The sequence below is a fragment of the Rattus norvegicus genome, chromosome 2, assembly GCF_036323735.1.
Source record: "Rattus norvegicus strain BN/NHsdMcwi chromosome 2, GRCr8, whole genome shotgun sequence".
Taxonomy (NCBI): Eukaryota; Metazoa; Chordata; class Mammalia; order Rodentia; family Muridae; genus Rattus; species Rattus norvegicus.
The window spans coordinates 234,527,643-234,547,090 of NC_086020.1; the positions used below are offsets into that span (position 1 = coordinate 234,527,643).

General features: G+C 34.8%; 1 protein-coding gene across 3 annotated transcripts in view; it reads right to left on the bottom strand.

The window, feature by feature from the left end:
- The window catches only part of Pkn2 (protein kinase N2), a 105,369-nt gene that overhangs the window by 73,642 nt on the left and 12,279 nt on the right, over window positions 1-19,448 (bottom strand). For 2 of the 3 annotated variants that reach the window (NM_001105755.2, XM_063281277.1), the window contains exon 2: window positions 2,460-2,760. In NM_001105755.2, coding sequence (NP_001099225.2) covers window positions 2,460-2,760 — 301 coding nt within the window. Of the gene's footprint in view, window positions 1-2,459; window positions 2,761-6,269; window positions 6,762-19,448 lie in introns of those variants that run through there. The other variant, XM_017590603.3, reaches the window with a different exon arrangement.

Sequence of the window (19,448 nt, forward strand, 5' to 3'; positions counted from 1 at the left end):
TGGTTTTAGCCTTATCCTAAAACTTAATTTTAGGCTTATACTCTACCTTATTTCATGTTTAAAGCAAAATGACAAAATATGCTTTCATAATAATGATAAAAATGAAGGTGCAATTTTGATTTGCTGGGTGTTAAATATTTATAATAGTCTTAATAATATGCTGCTATGTCCCAGTTTCTTTAAAAACCCTGGAGAACATGAGGAAATGTGTGAGCCTTCACGGCGGCACACAGTTTAGTGAGGGATAAACAAGGATGGAAATAAATTACAACACAGCAATAAATGAACAAAGCAGCACAGAGAGGAAGAGAAGAGACCACAGGGAAGGTTCACAATGTCATCAACTTGGCTTCTGAGAGAGCCCAGGAATTTGACAGTAGGGCTTAAAGAAATAAATGTCTAAAGAAACGGTCAATATTCTAAACTATTGAATGCTAAGTGAAGAAAGTATACAAGTGACTTCTAGGGCTGAGGACTGAATGGGAACTCACTGGGATGGTAAGGAATGGAATCACTGAAGCGATGGAGCCTAAGTAGACCTAATGTCCCTAGATACATTATATACATTTGTTTAAAAAACATCAAATAGTATATTTCAACATATATGTAAATCACTCACACATTTATCACATGGGTTTTTAATTCGACTAAAATTAATTATTTAAGAGACTATAAAAACCAAATGGGCCACACTTTATGTTACTAAAACATTCATATTTGAATGAATCACAAGGCAGTTCTCAGCATTCTATGAAGAAAAAATGCTTTCTCTAAATAGAGTTTAAAGCTCTAGCAGTTTCTTATTTTGGAATTCTAAAGACGTAATAGGCAAGACATGTAGGACTTGGCAGAAATCCAAACACAACAGACTATCTTAGTTTATAAAATACTACTACTAAAAACGGAATTTTCATAGTACATGTTTCCATTTATAATATAATTACAAAATTTATGGGTAAGAGACTACTAGCTGAGGAGGAGAAATAGAAAGTGTTATATAACTAGTTTGACTATTTTGAGCAAATTAATTCACACCTTTGGGGCTGTTTCAGTTGTGAAACAAAGACTTCTTTCCTATTATTTATGTATTTTAAAGATTAAGTTCTTGCACATGGTTGAAATCTACATACAGAACCTCCAAATATGAGTTCTGAGTCCTGCATATAGATAGCAATTAAGTAAATGAAGAATACTACATATTCTATTTTCTGACACTTTTTAGACTGTTAATTTTATATCTACTATATCTTACTAACTAGCTAATGACATGCTTGTCTAAAGTCTCTGACACTAGTGTTTTACTTTTTAAAAGTGACTTTCCCTTTGTTTATTTGCAAATGAAAGGACTATAGACTTAATTTACTTACATTGTCTTGGAAAGCTGCACCATGCTGCCTTTAGCTAGAATCTCCTTTAGTCTGAAGGAGGCAGGCAGTTTTCCTATCCTCATTTCTTGTACTACTGAAAAAAAATGTCTAATATCTGTTGGCTTTTAACAAAAAAATGAAGCTGGGGGAGGCATGGCACATGCCTTTAATCTTAGCACTCTGGAGGCACAGACTATGGTTTTAATACCAGCTTGGATACAGAGTAAGTTCTAGGACAGCCAGGGTTACACAGAGAAATTCTGTCTCAACTCCCCCACCCCACCCCCACACACAACTGCCCCCTCCTCGAAACTGTGAAAAACAAAAGGTCTTATATTGAAACCATGAGTTACATTTCCCTCCTACATTTATACTTACAAAAAAGTAAAAGGTAATGTTTGGGATTTGGGAGGTTTTTCTTGTTTGTTTGTTTGTTTTTGTTTTTGTTTTTGACTTTTGTTCTTCTTATTAAGCAATGTGCCTCAGAGTTCAGGTGCTTAGCTCAGGTTCATGGTGCACGAAGAACCAAAGTGATAAGTTTGATTCAAGGCTGAAAAATCTTTATTATAGATTTTTATAAAACACATCTTTCTTTTACACTAATTTATTTGAGACTTCTGACCAATGAAGTCAGAAGAAAATCAGTCCCTCCATTATGTGGGTCCTGGAAATTGAAAGGTCTCAAGTTTTCAGTGCAGTGCTCAGGCTGAGGAACAAGCACCCTTCCTCTCTCTAAGCCATCCTCCTGGCCTCATGGAATGATTGTTTACTTTTAAAAGTCATCTGGCACACTTCACTACTGATCATAATAAGGATAAGAGCATATGGTTGATTCAGTACAAAAGAATACTAGACAATAACTCCAAGTCCTTCCTACTTGCTAAGGATAAAAAGTTACTTCTAAGTAAGTATATGCTTCAGTTTTCACAACCGTAAACTCACTAATCTGAACAGTACAGAGACAAGACCTTAACCATAACAGAAAATGGTCTCTGTATTTTTACAACAGCTAAAAACTACCATCATAAAACAGAATTCTCTGGAAGGATGTACATTCTGCTAATAAATCACAGAAACAGCAAAGTACAATACCTGCAGAGTCCTCTGGATCCGATACAACAATGTGTGCATTTAATTCTTGTAGCTTGTGATGTAATTCTTCTAATTTTTTATTTGACTTTTTCAAAATGTTGTCTACATAAGCCAAATTTTTCTTATCTGTTGTAACTTTCCTCAGGTTTTCAGCTCCTTCTTTGATTTTCAGTTCTTTCCTTATTTCTCTCTTTATTCGATCCTTGACGTCATCCAATTTCTGTTGCACTATTGTATCTGAAAAGTCTAATTTCTGAACAGCACTCACATTCTCAGAAAATGGAAGAGGTCGGGAATCTCCCTGTAATAAATAAATAAGTAAATGAAAACTAAGTAAACAAGTATACAATAATGGAGTCTAGAAAAGAAAATGTGCAACATTAAGAATAAGTGTTTATATCTTGAAGAAATTATTTATTAACTGAATTACATTTAACTTTCTCCTTAATAGGAAACTACTTATTTCCCTGTGTTAAAACCATATGGAACCATAAGTTCAAATATTCCATCTACTTCCTGAGTAACATTATTTGATAAATCCACTGAAAGTGAGCAAGGCAGGATACTCCATACATATCTTGAATCCTAAAGGGAATCTGAGGTAAAAGAATTGCAAAGTTCAGGGTCAGCTTAGGATATACAGCAAGACTGTATCTTTAAAAAAAAAAATCTAGCTAAGTACCCAAGTTCCAGCACATCTACATACAAAGGCATCATAGGGTTGTGTAAAGATGGTTAAATTGTCACTCCCAAATTATAAACTCTGGGCAATTATTTAATCTTTAATAAGTCGATTTATTTTTCAACGGAATCAAACTAACAGTATTAGTGGCCTTTCAGAAATACTTGGTAATTCAAGATATTCTACGAGAAATTTCAAGCATAATTTTGACTCATTAATCACTTAATAAAAACACTACTAAATTGTAAAGGTGAATAATGTTCTTCTCTATAAAAATCACATAAAAATAAACTAGCAAAACAAAGTACCTTTCTGACCACTTTTTATATTACAATATGTATTAGGCTTGTGAAGATGATAATCAGAATTTATATTAATTTTTTTCATGCTATCTTACCAGAGTTAATTGCCAATACCAAAACATTATTAACAGAAAACATCTTTAAATTGTGTCTTAAAAACTAAGATAGACCCCATATAATTATTCTTTTTAAAATGGAGCATCAGTTAAGTAAACTCAAACTACATGTAAATCAGCCAAAGTTACAGTTTAGCTCCTTTTTATTCATTTAATCAGACTAATGATAATGGATATGAGTTTAACAGTGTTGCTTTGAATATTCTTAAATTATGAGGGCAATCAAATAGTGGATCCCTTTGAGAAGAGCTGGGTATGTGGATGAGATGGAAAAGAAGATATTTCACTGTGCAGCATATTTACATCTCTCTCTCTCTCTCTCTCTCTCTCTCTCTCTCTCTCTGTGTGTGTGTGTGTGTGTGTGTGTGTGTGTATCCTACTTAAATTTTTGGTATATTACATTTTATACAATCTTTAACCTCTAATAACAATATGTAGCATATAAAATTGGGGGAAAGATAAGCTAGAGGTAGAATCTTACATAAAAGATGAAGGAGCTGACTTCTATTAGTTTCTAACATTCTTAAAGCTAAGATCTCCTTGGCATTCTGTCAGAACAAAACATGCTACCAAAAAAAACAAAACAGAAAACCTTTACACCCATGTCTACACAGTATCTATTCTATACTCCATGCATCACTCCTAAGCTAATTCCTGGAATATGCATATTAACTTTAAGTTTCTTATTTTTATCTAATTGTAATTAGGATGATCTTCTTCTTGGACTAAAATACTGTTGTTTTTAGTATTCATTCATTCACTCACTCACTCACATTGTGCGTGCCGGCAATAAAACTCAAGGTGCTTCATATGCTAGCCAAGAACTCTACCACCTTGCCACATCTCCAATTCCTTCAACATTTATCATTCAATGTGAGTCACATCATTTTAGCTTTCAATTCACCTTAGGTTGGGTATTGAAAGCACCAGCCACATGACAACTGCTAGGGAATAAGAAATTCCTACTGTACAGTCTTATGTAGACTGAGGCAAAAAAAAAAAAAACTTTAATGAAAAAAGACTTCACATTAATCCAACTCCACTAGGTATTTTTATTTCAATTTTTTAAGCTTCCCAGATAATACAGAAATTACTTTAACATATTCTTGGATTATAATTATGTAATAAGTCACAAGTCTCTTAAAATTTCTGGGCTCACTGTACCCTTATCATTACAGTAATTTCTTCCCTCATTCTTTGCAGTCCCTCCCCCCCCCAAAAATATGTCCAATAGTTCTGTTTAGTAAATTGTAAGGTCCAATTATCTTAATATTTGTGTTTTAAAAACTTAGTCAAGGTATACAGTAACAATATAAATTGAACAAAAATATAACATTTATAACTTTAATGGCTGTTAAAATAAAGATAAAAACATATCACATATTTGAGGTTGATTCTTTGAAGGCCCTTGCTTATTATTATAACTTCAACTCTTATTTCTTTTCAAATTATTTTCCAAACTCCAACATTAACAAGTTATGGGAAATTACTTTGAGAGACCATTTTTCTTGGCCCTCACCATGCACGTCATCCCTTTGGGATATGCCACCTCTCTGCATTCAACTATTTCTTCCAAGTTCCTTCTTGGCCTGGGTAACTTTTTGTTTCAAAGTTCACGACAACCTTCCTGGGAAAGAATTTCCTGCCTATGTTCTCCCCTAGGAGTTAAATGACTCTCCTGTGTGTTGTACTAGGGATCTTGTTTAAATAATTATCCCTTTTGTTATCTGATCACTCCAAAGACTAAGAGGGGTTTGAGGGCAGGCTTATATTTGGCAGATAAAACTTTTCTAAAAAGAAAGAAAAAAGATTGGTCACTTAAAAACAATTTGTCCTCTCCCCTCACCCTCCCCAAAGAATAAAAGCTTCTATCTTTCTGATAAAAGTATTCCAGCATTGCAAAGTCAAGTATGAACTATGAACTGTGACTGACAGCAGGTTGGCTCTCTCTTCTTTACATAGAGCTGACTGTTTAGTAACCGTATTTTTACTCCCATTTTTTTCTATGTCAGGAGTCAATTGTCTTTAGGATAAGAACAAGCAGTGTACATATGTAGTCAGCTTAGGATAAACAAATGTCCCAGACACCAGACTCTACCCCCCAAAGAGATCATACCCTCCCCCACTCCTACTCTCCCTGTATAGCTCTGGTTATCTTATAACTCTTTTGTAGGTAGCCTGACCTCATAGAGATCTTCCTACTTCTACCCCAGCCTGTGTCACCACCCCATTATCATTCCCCCTTTAAAACAATGTAGTTAGAATAAACTGAAAGTTTATTTTAAAAAATCATTTTCTTGCATTTACAATAACCAAAATAAGGTATTTAATAAGCTAAATTATGATACTATACCTCGAACCCAAAATAAATTATAATTCCAGGTACTATTACTAGGAAATGAAAGAAACACTCTTAACCTGAATAAACTAAATTAGCTATCCAAAAAATAGTACATAATCAGCAGAAAATCCTTAGCGTAACTTCTGCCTTAGTATTTTCTGTTCAGAGAGAACTGACTGACTGTACCTACCTTAATCACTAGCTTCATGCTTTTATCCACTAGTTCAGAACTATTTTTAACTCTATAAAAATGTCATGCTGCCTCCCAAAGTTGATACTTGTTTCATCTTTCTACAGAAAGTGCAGTGTAGTGGCATATGCCTATTATCCCAGAACTTGGGAGGCAAAGAGAGAAAAACTAAGACTAACCGGCCTGACTGAGTTACATGGTGAGTCCTTTTCTGGAAAAACAAAGGGGCAGAAGTTGTCTAGCATGTTCTAGATCCTCAATTTGATTCCTTCCACCACACTGAAAAACAATAACAAAAACAAAGTTGGATCCAACTCCTAATTACAAAGCCCCTTTGATATTCATTAATATGCTCTGAAAGTATGAGGAGAGAAAACACCAAGTCTATGAGCTAACTTTAAAGATTCAGCTAAAGTGGCTGTGCAGATCATTCACCATCACTGAGTACACCTAAAGGCCCACACTCCCTACCTTTTAGCAATGAAACTGTATGCTTAGCCATTTTATTCTAGTCAAAAATCATCTAACTTTGCTGCTTACATACATTCTAATTTTATTTTGCTTTGCAAAGACTCGTTTTTTTTTAAATCTATTCATCTAAGTCCAACATTACCAAATGATTGACCAAAACTGTTTTAATAGGCTCTTTATTATCAATCCCATTGACTAATATTGAAGCTGAAATGATAGTTTAAGTAAGGAGGTTTCAATTGGTAGAACAATTAAAACAACTAAATGAATAATAGACAAAGCAAAAGTTACAAAGGAAGCAAAATAAATTTAAAAACTTAAGTGAATAGGTTAAGGAATAGACTGGAAATAGATGATTAGTATAGCACCAGACAGATAACTAAGGAAAATAAATTCTTCACACAGAAATAAAAAAGTGTATGTGAATTATTTTCATTAAAGAAAACTGCTGCTTTGACAAAAACAAATACACCTTTTTTGCCCATTTGACAAAGATTACACCATTGTTTTGTCCATTTGACAAAGATTTTAAGAATTTACACTGCTGACTAGACAACAGCTCTAAGACTAATAGAAAGTTAGTAATATAGAGACCTATAATTTCTTTTGATGTAGTAATTCTAATTGTGGAAATATAACAGAAGAAAATAAGTAGTAATTATTGATAGCTAAAAACTCACAGCTATAAAAGAATTTATCTTCATCAGTAAAAAAACAATCAGGATACTACTTGTTATAACAAAAACTTACAGAATAAACAAACTTCTCTTATTTATAGCTTTCATTAACCCACTCACAACAGTATATATTGCTAAGTATACACAGTTTTAGTTCAAATGTTATGTTTAACATAAGAGAAAGAGATATTAAAATAGTCATAATTATCTCTGGGTCAAAATAGTAACAGGTATTTTTAGTCTGTTCATCCAAATTTTACATATTCTTTGGAAATAATCTTTTCTATTCTTTTAGTCTGCCTAATAAGAACAATATTTAGAAGAAACCAAAAGCTACATTCACTTTATTTCAATTCTGACAAATTTAAGTTTATAATACCAGGTATTTGCTATTTAAGCTTTTTATATTCAACACATCTCTATTGTAAGAGATGAAACTATAGATTCTTCCTTAAGTAAGCCATAACATATGCCAGCAAGGTATTTCAAATGAAAAAGTGTGCTAGGTTTCTTTTAAAGCTATTTACCAAATATATAGTTTATAAAACAAAAAAAGTTCTAGTTTTAGCCTAATTGTCAGTTTCAATTTACTATACTTCAACAAATTCACAATATAGTTAAGAAAACATTGAAAAAAAAAGAAAAGGACCAGATTTGAAAATCAAAATGAAGACTAAGACTGTCAGTTGTGACCAAGTACTTCATTTAAGAGGAGACAGGAAAGGATGTTTACTCCCCACTGGCAAAGTTCCCAGAGAAGTGAAAAGGCTATTACATTTTCTGTATTTCAGAAATATAAAACAGTCTGACTTCACAGATGCCAAGAAAAGTTAGAATACCCACGAAAACACTGAGCACCATGACTTACATACTGTTTTGGCTCCAAAAATTTGATAAAAGGTCATTTGGTCTAATCCCCTAGACTGGAGTTTCAAGAAATCCTGGCTGGGTTCATCACACACTGGTTTTCTGACTTCAGTGCTCTTTTCTTCTATACCTTGTTTAAGGACTGGCCCTTTGGAATACTCGTTTACTATATTTGAACTAAGCCTTAACCTAACTGATTTACATTACAACTTCTAATCAGGGACACTGCAAACACAGAACACCTCTCTTTATTTCACCCTAACCCATCCTTTTATACTTCAGAAGTACGAACTCAACTACCAATCCAACATCCATGGTAGCCCCATTAGAAGCTATCAAACAAACATGGTATCTCACCACCTTCTCTCTTCCCAGTTTGCTAATATAAAAACAGGGGTTTGGGTTTCCTATTGTTTAGTTTTTAACTACTTAGAAAAAACAGTACTCAGTAGTGAACATATAAAGATAAAAATCGATACTCCTCTTTTTTTCCAGTGTTCAATTTATTTAAGAAGAAACACATTAAGAACCAGCTTCAAAACCTTTCCAGGAATGCAGGCTACGTGGTTATTTAACAGAAGCCCAAGTTAGAATGTAACACAATGAAGAGAGTGATGCTCATGTTCATGTACAAGCTCTACTATTCTAATCACACTAAAGCTTCAATGTCTGCAACATACTGTTTCTCAGGCTACACCCAGGACTAAGACAAGTGCTCTCACAGCAACCATGCCTTTCCTGGCACACGGCACTGAACAAAGCAGACAGTGCTGGGTACTGGGTTCCTTCATAACATTATCTTTACTAAGACAATACTCATTTTGGTTAGATGCACCCAAGTGTACAGATAAGATTCTCACTTCACTAACCTTTCTTGCACCTACAAACAGCCACACTGATAATTCTTGTAAAACAGAAACAACCCCTTGTTGGGGGTTGTGTCCACTGTTCTTTTTTTCTTTTGCCTAGAATACAGACTCAAGTCCTGAAAATGTAGCAACCATTTGTAACAATGAAGTACAAACAGGACAAAGGCCAATTCACCATGAATGACAGAGCAGAAAAAGGCTGAGTTCTAGATACACTACTTAGTCTGGTACTCAACCCCTATACTGTCTACCCTTGGCATCTATCCCCTTAGTCTTCTAAACAGTCCCTTCTCTGTTTTCATGTCTTATGCATTTGGTACGCATGTGTGCATATGTGCTTCTTTTATCTAGATTCCGTATTATGAGAGAAAATACAAGATTTGTCTTTCTGAGTATGCCTTATTTCATTTAACATGTGAATCTCTTCTATCCACTTTCTTGCAAATAATATAATTCTTCTTTGCAGCCTGGGTAAAACCCTAATATATATAATGTATTTTCTTTATCCATTTATCTGCTTACAAACATCTATGCTGACTGCACAAATTGGCTACTGTGAAGAGTGCTGCAATAAAGACAATGTCCACTTACAGTCCTTCAGCTAGCTTTATGTATTCAGAGGCACATCTGCATCAGATGCTGCTTCTACTTTCAATATTCCTATTGACTGGCATAGCAGATGTATTAATTTACATCCTTCCACCCAAATAATTTAGATAGTTTCTTTTCTTCAGCATCATAAATACTGATTTGACTACAGGAAAACACAGGAATACCTCATCTACCAACTTAAGTCTCTAACTATTACTATGATTAAATGAAAATTCAGGGAAGAATTTGGCAACAAAATGATAGAGTTATGTTAAGAAAAACACAGAGAAGTCATGAGTGCATAGTACACTAATACAAATGGCACTGAATTACCCTCCTTCCTTTCATTCTGTCTCTGGGCTAGCCTTTGACTTAATCTTTCTAAAGGGATGTGGTAGAATTGTTTCTCCCAGCAAAATTTCAGGAAAATCTCAAGGTTGGCCTTAAGAAGAGGCAAAGCTGTTTATGATCAAAATTGTGATTATTAAATGTTACATAAAACCTAGGCTCTTCTGCTAGCAAGAACAGGGAGCCCTGGAAAATGGGAGGTGACACATGGACCTGTGCAGAGTCCACTTAAGTAAGAGCAAAGTATCCCAGTCGTCCCAACGATTATAACTGAGATGCCAGACATTGAACCCATAGTGACCTCCCAGCTTGCTACCAGCTGACTACAGCTGCATCAGCGAACTCAGCTCAGGTCAGCAGAACAAACACCTAATGTTCTTTCAGAATCACAGGATGTTTGCATGTAGAAAAAGGTCCTATGAGAGTGAAGCTATGGTTGATCCAGGTTCTAAGTAGTCTCTTTAATTTTAACTAGTTATTCTTTGTGGAACCTCAATGGAACTATCACCATTTAATTTGAGAAAAGGAATTTTAATACTACTATAACAGAAAAATGAACAGCTACTTCTTCAGTGTCATAAATGTCTCCATGCCTTCACCATGGTAATAGAGTAGGCCTCTGAAACTATAGGCAAGCCTACAATTAAATGCTTTCTTTTATAAGAGTTGCCTTGGTCACTGCGTCTCCTCACAGCAATAGAACACTGACTAAGACAAGGGTTTTCTAATATTTTAGGATTGTTAGAATTTTGAGAACTTAATCTCAGGCCACTTCTAAGGAAGTGTTCTTTCATTAGCTCATCTTCAGGCAAACTGTTCCTAATTATATGACGTTTATACACTCTGGCTAACTTATCTAACAGCACGGTTCAATACTATCCAATGAATTCCTAGAGTACATTACACCATCCTGATTCGTAGAATTAGTTTCTCGTTTCTAGCTGCCTACATACTCTTCACTACATAAGCTGTTTTATGGATTTTTAACTAAGCAATCCTCAAAATAAACACCTCAACACTCTTTCCCAATCTCATTTCTGCTAACGATGGCAAAATCCTCAATCCATTGTCAATCTTTAGAATCAGTTTTTAATACTTCCTTTCCTTTGAGCTCCAATATCCAATCAATAGCCAGATACTACATTATCCACTTTTTACTCCCTCTGCAAGAACTCTTTATACATTCTTATAGCAAAGGAGTAATGTGCAAAGAAAATGTTTCCTAAGATGTGTCACTGTTCAATTTAAGACCTAGGTTAATTTTTATACATCCACTTAAGGAAAAAAATACAGCCTAATAAATCATAAATTTAAGTCTCAACATAATGTTTACACTCAGTTAAATGTTTATATAAACCTATACAATTTTTATTCTCAGTGACATTCTTAGAATGGTATGTATATTTCCAATATCATTTCTCATTTTGTTAAAAAACTTGCATTACAGTGATTTGAAACCAGAAATCAATTTTTTTTCTTTAGTGGCAATTTGGACTGCATGCTTATTTTCCCCCTTCACTACCTTCAAGCAGCTCTTAAAAGTGTGAGCCACGGTTGCCTTCAAGTCCTACTATCCTTGCCTAATTATTTAATTACTCGACAACCATCTGTCATATTTTAATCTTCATGAGAAAATATACTGATTACTATTAAATATGTTGCTAATTATTATACAATCAATACTCAGAATGATACTTTGAATACAGACAATGATTGTAGGTATTGCTTAAATGGAGAAACGGTTACATAAAATTAACATACTTAGAAGTAACAAGAAAGAAAAGGAATCACACTAGCCTATCAACTTTTCCATAAGCAGCAATCAAAAGAAAAGTCGCACATAAGCTATGATATACTGTATCATTAAGCAGTAATCAAAAGTCGCATATAAGCTATGATATACTGTATCATTAGACAGCATAAAGTTTCAAATATGACACAGTCCATGGCAGGCAAACCTGAACATAAAGACCTATAGAGAACCTCTAATGCCCACAACTAGTTCCTTATTCCTATTCAAACAGACAAGAAGTACAGGTTTAACAGGTTCCACCACACAAACCAAACTAGAGAATAACCAGTAGTTCACCACTGTATGTACAGAATATAAGTGTGGGGTGGGAACCGAAAATCACGGCTAATGCAGCTCTGTGGTAGACTATTTACCTAGCACGAACACAACCTTTGACTCAGTCTCCAGCACACATGAGAAAACACACAACACACTAGGGAAGAGGGCAGAATAAATATTATATCCAATATCCAATAAGCCACTGAGCATTAGTAAGGTTAACACCAAAGAGAAGTGCAGTAACAATGATAGACACACTTTAAATCACAGATTACTTTTGTCATTATCTACTGTTCTGACATGAATGTAAGATTAAAAATTGCTTTCCCTTCATATTTTGGCTAGGAAAATATAACCTCATAACTCAAAAATAATCCAAAACAGGCACTAAGTGAATGAAAAAAGAATTCTCTGTAATAATCAGGAAGATACAATTAACACCATGTCCTTTCACCCAAATAATTGGAATTCTTTAAAGTATAACCTTGTAAAAAAGAAACTACAGTATAGAGAGCAGTTTGGCAGTAATTATGAGAATAACTTGACAGTATTTAGCTTAATAGAACCTGCAATTCCATCTAGATATGTAATAAACTGAAAATGAAAACATATAGGACTGAGAAGTTGGCTCAGCAGTACAGCACTTACATATCAGATTGACATAAAGGTCCTGAGTTCAGAGTGTGTGTGTGTGTGTGTGTGTGTGTGTGTGTGTGTGTGTGTGTGTGTGCACGCGCACGCGCTTGTTGTTTTCACACACAGCTAGGAAGAGAAAGAATATATGTAAAACACAAAAGATGTTGGTCATGTCATAATCTGTAGCAGGAAAAATATTATAACCAACTTATATAATCATAATATAAAAATGAAGATTTATAATGTAGGTATAAATGCATTAAGAACTATATTGCTGCTAAATGCTTTAAACACATATTTCCCTAAATACTGAAAACAGTGTCACTCTGATTTTATCACAATAAACTACACATACAAAGCTTGTATTAACATCCCAAATCTACCAATAATTATACTGCCTACTAACAGTGAGATAAATGAATTCCAGCACAATCCACACAGGAAAACCTTACACAACAAAAAAATAATTAATACATTCAAGAACATGGTATATTCCTTTTTTTTTTAAGATTATTTTATTTCATGTATGTGGGTACACTGTGGCTGTCTTCAGACACACCAGAAGAGGGCATCGGATCCACATTACAGATAGTTGTGAGCCACCATGTGGTTGCTGGGAATTGAACTCAGGACCTCTGGAAGAACAGTCAGTGCTCATAATCAGTGAGCCATCTCTCCAGCCCAACATGGTATATTCTTAAAATCAGTAGTTGCAAATGAATTCTAGGCCCCTAGCAATACATACTACATTGAATTTTTTCCCCACAGGAAAAATTCTAGAAAATACAAAGAATGGATAGAGACAGAAAGCAGAAAGGAGTTGCCAGAAGCTGAGAGATAGAAAATAATAGCAAGAACATAGGATTACAAATGATTACACAAAAATTCTTTACAGTAAAGGCATTTTCCTTATATTGATTACAGTGATAATTTCACAAGCATGAAAGTATATCAAAGTCTAGCTACATATTTAAACATATATGGTTTGCTGCTTACCAATTATATATAAAGCATTCTAAAAAGTAAACCGTTTTCAATTCTTTCAGTAACTTACTATGGACAGTAATATTTTCTCCATATTAATAAAATCAAGGTGTTGGGGCTGGACAGATGGCTCAACAGTTAAGAGATCTGGCTGTTCCTCCAGAGGACCTGGGTGCAGTTTCTAAAACCCACATGGTAGCTTCACAGCTCTCTGTAACTCCAGGTTCAGGGTACCTGGTACCCTCATACAAACATACATGCAAGCAAAACACTACTATACACAAATCTAAAATAAAATAAAATATATTCTAATGCTAGTGTTCTTGGCTACGGTGGTGATATGGTTTGCCTAAGTATCTGTCAAAAATGTCAAAGGCAGATGTGCCTAGCAGAAAGGTCTTTTGGTAACTGACAGCATGCCCTACTGGGCACTCAGGATCTTAGTTTTCTTCCATTTCCTAACTACGAGGCCAGCAGTTTATTCTGTTACATACCCCTGCAAGTGTCATCTGACACATCTTAGCCAATAAGTTTCAGAAGTTAGCCAAATAAATATTCACCTTCTAAATTATGTCAAATATTGTTATGTAAAAATGAAACAAGCGCAGTGGACAAATTACTGGACCTCTCCAGGTCCCATGCTGCTGACTGTAAAATGACAGCAAGTTAAACTGACATTTTTCCTCAAATGCCATGGGCCTATACACTAATGTTCCTTGTTTTCCAGAACTCTACAAATCACACTGAGATGGTAGAAACACTACAAAATATGCAAACTCCCATTATCATTTAAAATATAAAATAACAAAACAAAGAGTTCTATCTTAGGTTTACACAGAACTATTTCTATATTACAATTGGGCTAACTTATCATGTAATATGGACACATAACTCTCTGTGCCTCATTATAAAAATCAGTAACAGAAATTAATAAACACCTCTACTTTTATAGTAAATTAAAATCAACATATGCATGATACATAAAAGTCCTAATCCTTAGGTTTTATAGTATTACAGGAAAGTAACTGCCATATCATCAACTAAATGATAACTACTGATTTTAAAAAGAATTATTCAGCAGTTCTGTATGGATGAGGACTGTTGGTCTAGTGTGGTGGTTTAAGTAAGAATAACCCCCATAGGCTCATATATTTGAACGACTGGTCTACAGTTAGTGGAACTATTTGGGAAAGATTGGAAGGTGTGGCCTTGTCGAAGGTGGTGTCAGCTGGGGTGGGCTCTGTAGTTTCAAAAGTCTGTGCAATTGCCAGCTAGCTTTCCTCATGTTTGTGGGTCAGGATATAAGCCCTCAGTTACTATTGCAGTGCCATGACTGCCTGCAAATGTGCCCCCCCCTACCATTACCACCATGATGGTCATGACCTCCCTCTCTAAAACTGTAGGGCCCCTAACAAGCTCTTTTCCTTCTAACAGTAGCCTTGATCATGGTGTCTTTACACAGCAATAAAAAAGTAAGATAGCAACAATAGTGTTCATTAAGATCAATGCTACATTTCATTTAATCTGTATAGCAAACTAACAAGGGAGAAGAAAAATAGAAGTGTTATATAATTATTTTTGTATTTTTGGTCATGAGCCTAGCCTTTAACAAGTGAGGTATCACTCAGCTCATAAAAAAATCAGTAACAGAGATTAACAAATACCTTTTACTTTTATTGTAAATTAAAATCAACATATGCATGATACATAAAAGGTGTACAGTAAGTGGTAATTAAGATAGCTATTAATAAGTGATAAAAATCATGAAAATTTACATGCCATAGATTTTATAGTACTACATGAAAGTAATTGTCATTTTATTTTTAGGTAAGATGATCAGATAAATGTTCTCCCATAGACATTTTAATGTCAAATTTATCTATAATAAATCAATTTTTACACAGTAACACTGGATCATAAGCCAGACTTTCTAATTCAAGATTTTTTTTGTTTTTAATTTTTGTTTTTTTCAGGGCATGGTTTCTCTGCTCTGTTCTGGAATTTGTTCTGTAGACCAGGCTGGCCAACAGAAATCCACCTCCCAAGAGCTGGGATTAAAGGCATATACCACCATACCCAGCCTTACTTTTAAAAAGATATATGGATCCTTAGAAGGACATAGCTATTATTCCTAAGAACAAAATATTTCAAATTGTAAAAACAATTAAACAAAATTTGAAGTACAAAACCAGTAATTACTGAATATATCCCCATCCAGTGGAAACTAAAAGAACCAACACCCCCCCCACACACACACACACGAAGGCCATGCTGCTGAGTTATCAATTGCCTTTCTTTGTAGCTGCTCAACATAAGCTGTCATCCCAGAGGGAGGAGCAGTGGTAAGATGTCTACCAAGCAGAGTACGTAGAACATAAAATAAAGCACAGTTGTTCTTTAAACATATATATTCCTTATAATTTTGTTGTTGTTTGCCTCAAAGAAAGAAAAACATACAGCCCTCCCTTTTTCATTTCCTGCTTTCACGTACTTGGTTTTCATTATCCCATCCCCCTTAACTTACTGCTCCTCAGATACCTAACAGAAATGTTTTAAATTTATGAGTACGTGTGTGCAGTGTCCATGGAAGTGAGAAAACAGCAACAGATCCTCAGAAACTAGAGCCGTAGGCAGTGTGAGCCACCTGATGGTGACACTCAGGACACCACTTACAGCCTCTGCCAGAGCAGCAAGTGCTCTCAACCACTTAAGTCATCCTTCCAACCTGTCGTTTAAATCTTAACCAATAGCTTCTCATGATTGTCTCAGTAAGTGAACTTAGAATCTAGAATGCCATCGTCTAGGTCAGTAGTGTTAATCACGTCTGTCTACGAAATTTAACTTTAAATTTAAAAAGTCATTCTCCCAGTCACACTAAGCCTTAATTCAGGTGTGGTTAACGAGCTTAGTGATGATCAAGCACAACAAGCATTATTGATGAGCAATGCAGTTTTTCCAATGGTTAATGGCCAGGTCCAAATGTTTCTTTCAACAGATCACAGTTCTTAACATAGCATACCTGGCGATGGTAAGTACTATACAGTATTTAGATTTGTTTTTTTCTTTGAGAAAGGGTTTTACTATAGTGCCTTAACCGATCTGAAGCTCAAAGCAACCCTCCCACCTCAGCCTCCCAAATGCAGGAATTATAGGTGTGAGCCTCTGTGCCTAGCGAATATTTGATTTGATAACCACTAATCACTATGATGATAAACATAGTTCTACCAACACATCTTGTTTGTGTTAAGTCTTGAAAAGCAGTAAGATGTTCAAGACCACAGTTCAAGAGTGGCTGCAACTCCCTGATTTTCTAAGCACTTACCCAGTTCCTCAGTCACTGAGGCATAAGGCATCCATTAAATTTACCCTCAGCTGATGAACTGCCTATGGGCTCTGATTTTAGCTCTATACTATATGGGCATCACACATTAGTTATTAAATAATAGGGTTGATTTAGATCAGTCTTCTGAGCCATAAGTGGTGTGCTTTATGACTCATTTAGATATGTATTTTATTTTAACAATGTGAGCCCTTAATTGCTCTTTTTATATAAATAAAAGTCCTGAATAAAAAACCTTTACTTGGTGTTTAGTTGGCATTGCCTGGCAAGTGAGTCACCCAGATGCAAGTCCTAAGGACACCTCTGGAGAACAGCAGTCCTAAGGACACACTCTGGAGAACAGCAGTCCTAAGGACACACTCTGGAGAACAGCAGTCCTAAGGACACACTCTGGAGAACAGCAGTCCTAAGGACACACTCTGGAGAACAGCAGTCCTAAGGACACACTCTGGAAAACAGCAGTCCTAAGGACACACTCTGGAGAACAGCAGTCCTAAGGACACACTCTGGAGAACAGCAGTCCTAAGGACACACCTCTGGAGAACAGCAGTCCTAAGGACACACTCTGGAGAACAGCAGTCCTAAGGACACACCTCTGGAGAACAGCAGCCGTTTCTCTGGACAACTGAAATGATAATGGGTCTACTTTAATTTTATGACATTCATTTCATTTGTTCATATCTGAGTGCAAAGGTAGACAGCATGTATTCTAAATTACTAAGTAAGTGAATTGTACTCTTGCTCATATAGAAAGAAACAGCTGCTGCAACCATACTCAGATAAAATGCTAATATTCAAATAGCCAACTATGAAATTCTGGCTTAGAAACATTTTAATGAATCCAGCATTTGCTGTTTCAATTATTTCTATAGTAAAAAAATCTATAAAGAATAGACAGCTTCCATTTAAATATATCTTTCTTCATTATAGATAGGATTTTTCTAGACATTTGCATATACTGTATTAAAAAATCATCTGTTCCCTCTACTACACACTAGTATCAATATTAGCTAATTATAGTCTCTCTATACCAGTATTAGTATTAGCTCATTAATTTTAATTTAGTTAAGAACTAAGAAACCAACCAACCAAAGCTTCTACTTGGATAAAGAACTGGACTGTAAACTGGTATTCTTTCTTAGCTCAACTACTACAATTAAACCAGAGACTCCCTGCAGAGGAGCCTTATAAGTATATCACAGACAGACGCACACAGACGCACACAGACATATACAGACACAACAGAGACACACACAGACACACACAGACACAACAGAGACACACCAACAAGATAAACATACAGGAAAACAAAAGCTTAATTTTCTATTCCTGTCTTTACCCCTCTTTAAATTTTTCTTAAAGTGATAACCCTTTATAGTTTTTCATATAGTTTTTCAGTGTGGGATACTGAGGACAGAGTCGTCTTAAACACATGTACTTTGCTTATAAAAATCATTCTCAGAAGATGGTAAGTAGCTCACTATTAGATTATTTCCAGAATGTGTAAGACTGGGTACAATCTCTATTAAAGACAAACAAACAAATCACCCAAGGTCAGCATATGCTCAAATAGACCCAAAGTCAGTCTCTTATGTTAAAATGTGGGGAAACCGGTCAGAAAGAAAAAATTTGAGATTGGTTCAATTTCCTCATATTTACTATTAAAAAAAAAACCACCAAAACCCAAAATATCATACACATACATACAATCACTATAATCCTTAGAAATAAGAGATTTTATTTTTCTGGTGTATGAGGTTTTCTTTTTTTTTAATTTATTCATTTTATTTTGTGTATATTTTCCTGCATCCATGTCTGTACATCACATTACTGGCTGGTGCCTTGAATCCCCTGGAACTGGAGGTATAGATGGTTGTGAAATACCATGGTGGTGCTAGGAACCAAACCCAGGTCCTCTGCAAGAACAAGTGTTCTTACCACTGAGCCATCTCTTCAACCCCAAAATAAGACTTTTAAAAAGCATTAAAAAAATATAACTAGCAAATTAAACAAAAAAAAATTAACAGTATCTTTTAAAAGTAATTTTACAAGTCAACAAACTGGTATTAGCAAAAAAAAAAAAAAACAAATACATGATTTCAGAGAATCCTGATGATACAAATATGGCTGTTCTACTTCCCAAGATGACATTTGAGGCTGCCACCAGAAATGCTTCACTTTAATCTCTGTGATAGGAAAAATACTCAAAATACACAATTACACAATTTCTAAGACTTGTTTTAAGAGAGCAATATGAAAAATCACTAAACAGATGATTACTAATTACCTGATGTTTTCCATACCTGAGATGAATGCTGTAATTCCTCAAAGAATCTAGCACCACGATTCCCTTAACAAAATGCTACAAAATGACTTCAGAGTCATACTATTTTTCTATACAACCCATATTATTTTCCGAAACAAAAGAATCCATGAGTTTATATCTTAATATACTAAACCTCAGATATATCTATTATCTACTTCTCATCTGAAAGTATTATATT